The sequence below is a fragment of the Mus pahari genome, chromosome 12 (genome assembly GCF_900095145.1).
Source record: "Mus pahari chromosome 12, PAHARI_EIJ_v1.1, whole genome shotgun sequence".
NCBI lineage: Eukaryota > Metazoa > Chordata > Mammalia > Rodentia > Muridae > Mus > Mus pahari.
The window spans coordinates 53,096,153-53,107,285 of NC_034601.1; the positions used below are offsets into that span (position 1 = coordinate 53,096,153).

General features: G+C 38.2%; 1 protein-coding gene across 3 annotated transcripts in view; it reads right to left on the bottom strand.

Annotated features, from left to right (window-relative positions):
* The window catches only part of Epha6 (EPH receptor A6), an 858,253-nt gene that overhangs the window by 158,787 nt on the left and 688,333 nt on the right, over positions 1 to 11,133 (bottom strand). For all 3 annotated transcript variants that reach the window (XM_021209922.2, XM_029544433.1, XM_021209921.2), the window contains one exon: positions 550 to 611. In XM_021209922.2, the coding sequence (XP_021065581.1) occupies positions 550 to 611 (62 nt within the window). The remainder of the gene's footprint in view (positions 1 to 549; positions 612 to 11,133) is intronic.

The following is an 11,133-nucleotide window of genomic DNA, read 5'->3' on the forward strand; positions in this document are numbered from 1 at the left end:
TTTTTTTTTTTTTTTTTTTTTAAATATAACACTGCTGAGGGGATCTTATTCTTTCTTTTCCTCCTTAAGTAGCCAAATGAACATGAGGGCAAATTGGTAGGATTTTGGTAACTGCCCAGCAATGTAAGGACTTAGCGCTTTAGAAAATGCACAAAATGCCATACTAAATTGGTATTTATACCAATTAGTATGACTAGCTTTAAATGGCAACTGAGTTTTACTTTTTACTTCTTTACACATAGAAATATATATATGTATATATATATATGTATATATATACATATATATATAATCATTAATATGTCTAGTTAATTTATAGGAGAAATCAATTATGTTATTATTGTGTACATCCTATTCCCTCAGTAATGCTTTCATGCATCACAGAATCAGAGAAATGCACCAGAGGAAATTGCTGTCATTCTCCACAGAAAATTCATGCATGACATTACACAAAAATTAATTTATGATAAATGATTTCAAGCCTAGAACTCAGAATAGCTTATTTAAATGACATCAGAAAAGAGCACCTCACCACCCGCAAAAACTCACCCGCAAAAAGGAGTCCAGAGATCCGTTCTCCATATACTCTACCACGATCATTACTGGCCGGCCTGCAAGGAAGCAAGGGATACACGTGGTTAGCTCCATGACAGAGATGGGCTGCAGGTAGGGATCTCTGGCTGCGGCAGCTAATTTATTTGTATTTTTAAAAGATGAACTTCACTTTTCATCCTCTTTTATGAAAGCCTACTCACATATGTATCTCATGTCTCTACAGTATGATTTCATTTTGAGTTCATAAAGGGACATGGATCAAAATTTGAGTTACAACGGAATCCGACATGTTTTACAAAATGTCTTGCAATTGCTTATGTAGATGATACTCGTTTTGTCCTGTTTTCTTCCATACATGACACCCAACAGGCTCGAGTCATGGTTTAAGCAGTTACTACTGCTGTCCTTGAAGTTTGGCATGGTTTCCATGATGCTGCAGTACTTTCCCCCTGACACTTACATTAGAGTGGGTAGTTCGGAAATTATTTCTAAATCAAAGCACAAAGGAGAAATTCATAAATCCTCCTTGAGTCCTTATAAAAGATCAGACATAGACTGCTTTTAAGGGATTCCAAGCAGAATAATTTTCAGTAGATTGATGAATGTTGCACACTGGCAGGATCTGTACGCATGCCTGACCATCTCTTTATTGGACACAGATTTGATAAGCAGAAGGATGACGGCAGTGCACGAGAAGCGGGCAACTCTGACTTGTAGTCAAATGCAGATGCGGCAATCAGGAAGTGGGCATCGCTTACTTCTCCTTTGAGCACATCAATTGTTACAGTGCCCGATACATCTCTATTAGGTGGAGTATTTGACATAAATAACTTTGATTTGTTTCAAAGAAGGGAATGCACAGGTTTAAAAGATAAAATTTCGATTGAGTGGAAAATGGTATTTACCTGAAATAGGAATCTATCAATGCTTACTGCTTACTTTTTCTTTCTACATTATTTTTTATTTCCTATTAGAATTCTTGATGATTCAGTCTGAATGGCACATAGCTATTTTTATAACACACACACACACACACACACACAAAATGATCTGGAAAGAAACTGTGCCAATGCCAATGATGAAAATGTTGGACTCCTATTTCAAGCCATTTTTTTTTTCTGAACTCAAAGTCTTGCAGGTTAGAAAGGGTAGCCATCAGAAATTGCTTCAATGTGTGCAAATGCTAGATTTTACATTTGAATGTATATTTTAAAAAAAGATGAGTTAAAGGTTAAAAGGTGCAATAAAGCCAAATTTATCATGCATAGAATTCAAACTTAAGGAATTTTTCCATTTGGGGAGAATATTAACTTATGTTCTATAATGCCCCTCGAAGCTATTAATCTTACCCATATGAACAAGGAACTTTATCACCAATTATAGAGGTGAGATGAATTGTCAGCACTGTTACAGATAAAAATCAAGAAGACATGGTTTAAACCTGAAAACTTGACATTCTGTCTTTTATTTGTCCACTGATTTTAGGGATCCAAAAAGTAAGAATCTAAGGCTAACTAAGTAGAAAAGTCAGTAAGATAAAAAAGCCAGCTTTGCACCTCAACATCAAATTCTGAGTAAAAATTCAAGCTAGGATGGTATTGGGATGAGCATTTAGGAGGAATGTTGAGTTACTGTTCTGGGAACAGGTCCTCCCTCTATTTTTATGCCTCTGTAATATCTCTTGACCATTGTTGTCAAGTGCTCATTTTAAAGCCTCTATTTCTCAATTATGTGAGTTTTATTAGAATCAAAAGAGCTTGTATAAACTTCCTTGTATTGCTTCATCCCTATTACATAGATAAAAAATAAAAATCGAGGGATAGAAAAGTGAACTATGATTCTTGACCCAAAAACCAGTATGTAGCATTATTAAGCTTGGGATCTTTGAACCTTTATGGCATGGTTATATCTCAGAAAGAATACTGGATGATAGCTCTACGTCTTTTCTGGTTAGTCATTCTCTCCCGTGAAGGACACCTGTTCCTAACCTTCCTTGCTCTACTGGTTATCGCTTTCACTTGCTCAATTATGCCTTCTGCTTTCCATTTTACTATTTACCTGTTGGAGTTCTTAACTTGCTCTTCTCTGCGATAACTACCATAATGCCCCCAACCCTGACTTTATACTCCGGAATTTAAACGCTGCACGTTCTTGCAAAGTTTTGCACTGATGTTTCCCATAAACTCTTGTCTCTGCTATTGGGTATGCTAGGGCATGCTGTGCTTGGCCTTTGTCATGTTGCTTGACTGTCTTTTTCCTGTAAAGACTCGTGTCCTCATTCATTGGATTTCTGAGGGCTGCTTCCTATAGGTCTGAGCCTTGTAGGTACATAATAAAATCAATCTATGTTTTCTTATTCATTTCACCATCCTTGTGTGATAACACTAAATTATTTCAGCAAGATTTTTAATGATATGAATTCAAAGTATACTGGGCTTAGTTCTATCTATAACTACCTCATTTGTAGCTACTTTTGGCACTCTTCAACCCACCAGTGACAAGTTTCACTTCTCCTAAGAACAATAATGAATTAGATGAAGACTCTCCCTGTTTCTTGTGAAGTAGAATCTTCATTTGGGCTATTCTTTTGCATTTTATGCAGCACTGTCAGTGGAGAGTGGCTGGATTGAAGAATTGTGGGTTTCTTTTTAGGCTACTGCTAGAATTTAATCTGTAATTTATTTCCCAATGGTTTTCTATAGGGAATATTTAGGTACATGTGATGACTATTCCTGGTTGTCATCTTAACTATATCTGGAATTAACTACAATCCAGGAATGGAGGGCACACTTGTAATCTAGATCTCAAGGCTGGAAGACACAGGCCTCTGACCTGGATCTTGACATGGAGATCTTGAGGCACAGTGGCTATGAAAAGCTTAGGCAAGGTAGTATATGCCTTTAATCCCAGGAGACAGAGGCAAGCAGATCTCTGAATTCATGGCCAGTCTTCTCATGTCTGCCTTTGGATGAAGATGTAGAACTTTTCAGCTCCTCCAGCTGCATGTCTGCCTGCTATCCTCCCGCCTTGAGGACAATGAACTGAACTCTGAACCAGTAAGCCAGCCCCAATTATATGTTGTCCTTTATAAGAGTTGCTTTGGTCATGGTGTCTGTGCACAGCAATGGAAACCCTATGACAGTATAACGTGAAGATTAAATACAAACTTGTGGTCCCTTATTGCATGTGTGTCAAAAAATACATAGGGGTAAAGGACTTACGAAAATCTGGACACCATCCTTTATTTCTGTTTTAGGTGAGGAAAGTGTTTTAGTAACCATTCTTTTTTGGTCTTGCTTTTTCAATATGCACAATTACATATGTAAATCATATATATTCTAAGAGTATGACTGCTCCTAGGAGATATACTTGGAAGTAATCGATTCCATTTCTAAATTTTCAAAAATATCTGAGCTCATTCCTTTAGTACATTTTAGTCTGTTGCCTCAGATGCCTCAGAGCACAGCATCACCCTACTGATTGACTTGTGCTACCGACAATGAGCAAACTCCAGTCAGCTCTCAAAATTACCACTTCATTTACAGAAAGTTCATTAGTTTGATATTGAATCTCCCAGGCTATCCAAAGTGACTGTTTTCAAGGTTATAAAATTATAAATGTCTGGATATTGTTATGGGTAGTCTCAATTACATGAGAACCAGAATCTGAGAAGTAACTTACTTATATTAAGATAATCACAAAATTCCTTTATTACCCTTTTATATTGCAGACAACAATAACTATTTTCTTTCATTTGGAATATTAAAGTATATATATATATATATATATGTATATATATATATAATGCATCTACACATGGATATATATATATACATATATATATATATATATACATACATATATATATAAATATATATATATTTCAAGTATATATTTTTTCAAGTACTTCCCAACACCTACAATGACTTTGATTAAGGAGGTTTGCAGAATCCGTACAATTAGAACACTCAACTATTCTCATGATGGTATTAAAGGAAAGAAACCAAAGGCGTCCTTTAAATTTCTCATAAAAATCTCAGAGAAACTCTTTGTTAGTGAAATAGATTTTCTCCAGAGAGGATTTGTGATAGAAAGGGATTACAGAAATTTGCCATTTTTATATAAGAAATGAGCCTGTGCAGGATGTGGTGTTTTGAATCAGCTCAGCCATTTCTAATGTGCAGCCAGTAAAATGAAGAATCGAAACAAATCTCAACAACCTCAGAACTCTATTACAGATTTAAATCATTCTAGCTTATTTAACATTCGATCATGTCTATATTTTGTCTACCAGGCTATAAACCTGCAGTGATAACTTGGATTGACAGAGCGCTGGTATGTTTTTTTTTCCTTCCCACATGCAATTCAGCACTCCTTGAGCCAGTTATTTTATCTTCTCTCCCTCCCTGCCTGTTTTATAGAGAGTGAATTATAATTATCATTTCCTCTCGGTTTGATAATAAGTGAAATAATTTTCTTATCCATGTAATGCTTTCCACAGATATGGATAATATAAATCTGAAAAGATATAATGTACTAAATGATTAATTTTATTCACATGATAACCGCTAAAACTGGGGAACTGCTGTATTTTTAAAGGGTTGCCTGGTGTGTATTAGAGCCTCTTCCAAGCAAAACTCATCTTCAATGACTTTGAATCTTAAGTTATTTTGCACTTATGACTTAAAATTTAATGTATTTTAATCTAATATTTTACTATTTGTATACAATAATCACATACTTAACAGGTACTGTGTGATATTTCAGTATTATATGATGTTTCAATGGACACACATTGTACAATATTTTATTAAGAACAAAATATCTGTTTCCTTAAACCTTGTGCATTTTTTTTTATAGGGAAAACATTCAAAATTCTTTCCCAACGTTTTGAAACATACAGTGCATGCTCTTTCTCTCCATTGAGGTTACTACGTTGTAGCACATCAGAATTTCTTGCTCCTATATAATTTTCTATCCACTTAACCACTCAACCACTGTTACTCATCCCGGATTTTTGGTAATCACCATCCTTCTCTCAGCTTCTATAAGATGGAACAGTTTATATTGCATCTGGGAGTGAGAAAATATAGTGCTTATTGTGTTTAACACAGTGATCCCTGGCTCCACCCGTGTTACAATATATTTGTAACACTTCCTCCAATGAGGACTCTATCCGGAATTGGACTGGAAGCCATTCATGTTATTCTTTAGCATAGGATATCTTGATTCTGTCTATTCTGTCTGTATCCTGAAAAAATCTTTGTGAAGCTGAATTCAAAAATAATGAACTTAGTTGTTTGGGAGAGAACATTTCAAGGTGGCATCCTGTCTGTGTTCGCCGCTGCTCAGTGCTTTTTAGACATGTAGTTGGAGAGAGCAGAATGAAGTATAAAAAAAGTGCAGTTTGGCAAATGAATAACTTTAAAGTCACAGTTAAGGCAGGTGCAGACAAAGCACTTAACAATTTGTAATTGTTAAAGAGATTACAGCTACTAAAGAGAAATCATAGAATTTATACTGGTGATTGGGAAAACTCCACCCACGAAGAAATTTAGGATATGAATGTAAATTCATTAGATAATAGAATTCTTTTGCAGACAGGACATCCCAATCCTCTGGGAGGCTTCACTCAGCATCTAATGGAAACGGATGCAATAGCCAAACACTAGATGGAACTCAGAGAGTCTTGTGGTAGTGTTTGTGCAAGGATTGAGGGACGGGGGTGGGGGTGGGGGTGGGGGTGGTGGTGGGTGGGTGGGGAATAGGGAATCCACAAAAAGACCAACAAAGTCAACAAAGAGCACATACGGGCTTCACCTACCCCCCACCCTCCCACATGGCCCCTCCCTGCCACATAGCAGATGTGCAGCTGAGTCTTCAAGTAGGTCCCCCAACAACTGGAGTGGGAGCTGTCCCTGACTCTGTTGTCTGTCTGTGGATCCTGTTTCCCTACCTGGGCTGCCTTGTCTAGCATCTTTGGGAGAAGATGTGTCTAGGAAGGGGTGGGGGAAGGGCTGTGTGAGAGGAAGACTGAGAGGAGAGGGGGCTTGAGATCCAGATGCAAAGTGAATAAATAAATAAATAAATAAATGGAAAAGAAAAGAAAAAGGCTTCCTGGAGAGGTGTTTTCCAAAGGTCAGGCAGGAAGGATTACTAAGGCCTCTGCAGCTATGGTCTAGGTGAGGCAGGCTTATGAGTATAGGTGTAGGTGTTACTTGGTGTAGATGTTCCTTTTTTTAGGCAGGCAAAATGGAAGCAATGATGAGGGTGGTGGAAGCCTGCCAGAAGGATCTAGAAAGCCACCAAAGCCAAGTAACGTGTTCCAGGGTCAGATTCTCTGCAAAGAGTAATCGAGAAGCCATTGATTGAATCCGTGAAGGTGAAACCTAAATCACAATTGATGTGCCAGGATAATGTAGATGCCAAAAAAGGTGGGCCATTCATTGAGAAGGTCAGTGGGCACTCAATGGAGCTGACCAAGTGAGATCTCTGTTCCTACAGGCAACAGAGCTGGAATGGCAGCCAGACACCAGTTGATGCCTCGTGATGCCCTGATGGCGTAGGTGCTGTGTTTCCAGTTGATTGTTCTGCTGGGTTCTGATCCTGGTTTGGCCTTAGTTTCCTTAGCATTCGATGGTCCTGACTTTTAGAATGGGAATGTTAATGTGTCACCGTGTATTAGAAGTACGCAATCTCTTGTTCTATTTTTAAAATTAAAGAAAGAAAGAAAGAAAGAAAGAAAGAAAGAAAGAAAGAAAGAAAGAAAAAAAAAAAAAAAAAAAAAAAAGTCTATTTCCCCTAGACAGAAACCTACAGGCAACTAATGCCTGCTGGATTAGCTTCCCCTCGGGATGTTTCCTCTTTGGTTACCCAGTACCAAGTGGGCAGTCCTGAAGTCATATACACACAAACAACACAAGTCGACTATGGGTGTACTTATGTATCTGTACACGTACATATGTACATTCATACATACATACATGTGTATGCAACAAAAATAATCAAGGAAAAAGAAGATGTCAACTTGAGAGTTGGGAGTTGGAGGGAGGGAATCTGGGAGAGCTTGGAAAAGAAAAGGGAAGTGATATAAATTTATTTCAATTAGAAACAGTTCTTAAATTGTGTATTTATGCATCAACAATGATAAATTTAGAATTATACAGTGAGACAGATAAAGACATTTCTCGGTATTTGGAAATATCTGGCATGTTACCCTTTGAGTTTCTGGGATGATAAATCATTATTCCCAGAGTAATTTAAAAAAAAATTATGATATTTTAAATGTGTTTCTATGGGGCCAGGGAGCCGGGGGTCGGGGTGGGGAGGCAGAGGAAGCATGGAGCAATGGTAGGATTGAGGCATGTCCTGGAAATCTTGTCCTGGGATGACAGGAGTAGGATTGTTCCCCCTTGACCCTGTCCTGTGTGTCTTGTGGTGCATGTAGCTCTGTGACCCTACCATTGGCCCACTGGAGGAGACCAAGTCACCAGCAGCCATGTTAAGCTCCTTATCCCTTATAAGGCCATGTCCAGTAGTCCCTGGAATTCCTCCTTGGCCAGTAATGCACACTTACCCTGAAAGCCCCTACCCACACCCCAAATGTTTAAATAGCCTTTGTTCCTCCCATTACACGGAGCTACTTCACAGGAGCTGCCTCTTGAGAGTCTGTGCTTACTGCTGTTCTTCCGCTCCTGGGAGTCCTGCCTCCCTTCTCTTCTCAGCATCCTTTGGATACAGTGCAACACATTCTAACTCTGTCCATTTCCCAGGAAATATTGTTATTGGACTTTTTCTTTAGAACTGAATAGTATGCCATATTGGAAACATGTGACCTGTTTTTTTGTTTTGTTTTTTAGGTTTTTTTTTTATTAGTATATATTCATTGTGTAGGGTCGACTTTCATAAAGACAACTTCTCTCAAGTTTATCATGTACTTGGACCATATTAACCCCTCCGATTCCCTTTCATTCTTCTTCCTCCACATTTCCTCTCCTCCCACTAGGCTGCTCTTCTCTTTTAGTGTCCCTTCTTTCATTTCACTCACGTAGACAGAAAGAGATACACACGCATGCATGGATACACATACTCACACACAGAGATACATATGCTCTCACTCATACACAGACACACACAGATACACACTCATTCATTCACACAGACACACACACAGAAATCATAGGTACACACACACACACACACACACATAGCACACAAACAAATAGATACACACAGACACATAGAGATACACACATACTCACACAGACACACAGAGATATAAAGAAACACACAGACACACACATACACAGTATCAAAGTCCTAAGGCTCTCTTACTGTGTCTTATGTCTGCATTCAATACTTCCTCATCACCTTTTCTTGCTCTCCTTTTTAAATATTATACTTCACACATACTCACAAGTTTTTATGTACAATATATATATATATATATTCTCTATAGCCACATTTTCTGATGGAGTGGTACATTCTAAGTTCATCGATTTTCTGAAAATTGTATCGCTCTCATAAATAGATCATCAATCAACATGGATGTTCTAAGAAAAGAAAACTTTTCTAAGTCTCACAAGTGAGAGGAAGTGTGCGTTGCCTGCATCTGACTTACTTTGCTTACTGTCATGTTCCACATTCGCACTCATTTTCTAGCACATAACGTAATTTCATTCTTTGTCATAACTGAAGAAAACTCCTTTGTGTATATAAATTACATTTTCTTCATTCATCTGTTGATAAACATGATTTCATGACTCAGCTCCTGACATAAATAGAGATGTGCAGCTACCTCTGTAGTAAATTGCCTTTGGGTTCTCTGGGTATAAACCCTTACGTGGTATACTTCAGACTGATGCTACTTCTATTTTTAGGATTCGAGGAACATCTATACTTATTTCCATAGTGTCTAGACCAATTTAATCCCAAGAGCAGTAAAAGGATTCCCTTTTTCTCACATCCTTCTTAGCATTTAAAGAGAGTCTTGGGGATAGATGAAATGGATTTTGCATTAACAAACACTGGAATGCTACAGTTTACAGAGATGTGCTAGGGTATCAGCTTATAAAGGAGTGGAGTTGATATGATTATTTTTGATAGTCATCTAGGTTGGACTAAGAAACACTTCCGGCATTAATGAAGCATGCCTTCAGGTGTGTCGCTGAGGGTGTTTTCAGAAAGACCTGTCTCTAATGTGGGCAGCAGCATCTCCAGAGGTGAGGAGCTCGAAGGAACGAAGAAGAACAAGAGGAAAAAGAAACCCATACACAAGCCTTTTGCTGTTTTCTTTCCTGATCTGCCAAGATTCGCGCAACTGCTCACAAACTAACATGCCTTAGCCTTTACAATGGATTCTTGTCCTTTGAATAGTCCATGAGAAGAGCCCTCCCCTAAGTGGCTTCTTGCCAGGAATATATTTGGTCACTGCCTCCAGAAAAAGGATCCAAGTATATGATACTAAATATGGAATCGCCCAGGAACAGCATGAAGGAATGAATGCATACATCTCTATTATGTTACCTTCCAGTCTAGCTGCTAGAAGATCTTAAGCCAATGAATGTTTTTCCACAATTAAGTAGGTTTGTTACTGGAAATGACCGAGGGCAGCATATTTAGGGGCTCTCCTGATTGTCTCAAAGGTTCACTAAAATTTGGTATAGCCAAAATTATAGTCTGCACCTGTTTTAATAAACAAAATTGTTCCTCATAAGGTGGCTATTTTTTTTTTTTACTCAAATATCATACTATATTAGTTTCTGAAAAACACCTTCTACCAAAAGGAATGTCTTTATTTTTCTTTCACTGGCTGCGTGTGTCCTTCATACTCTGTTGACAGATCTAAACTCCTGGTTATTAATAACCCAGTGAAGTTTTGTTCCATGTTTCTCTTCATTTCCATTTTGAAACTTTAGAGGTGATCCCCACGCTCTTGGAGAAATGCTAGGGCATGAAGCACGGCATCCAGAGAGACAAACTACGGAGCGGCTACTGGGAAGAAGCAGCCATGTTTATGAAAACAACAGTTCTCCATCTGGCTTTACTCACGTGGAAATGGGGGTGTGAATCTAAAGAACCATCAGCCAAGAAGACAAACCACAGGGAACAACAAAACCCCCAACCAAACCGCATTCTCTGCGGTTTCAGCGAGCAGAGACTTGCCACCTGTATCAAAGAGCTCCCACACTACTCAGTAATGTTCCTCTTCCTGTTAGAAGTTACCGCGGAGGCAAAATAGCTCTTCTTGTCTTGAAATGTCACATAGACAACAGAAATAACTGCTACAGATGCCTAATGATTTGCTGCCTTTCTCTATGAGAAGTGGAACGCATGGACTGTGTTACAAAATTTTAACAGCCTAGGCCTTTTATCTTTGGACAGTTTATTTAAGAATTTCTATTTAGTTTTAGAAAGTGTATATATGTGTTTGTGTCTCTATGTCTCTTTGTATTTCTGTCTCTGTCTTTCTGTCTTTCTGTCTGACACTCTGTCTCTGTCTATCTGTGTGTGTGTGTGTGAGTGTGTGTGTGTGTGAGTGTGTGTGTGTGTGTGTGAGTGTGTGTGTGTGTGAGTGTG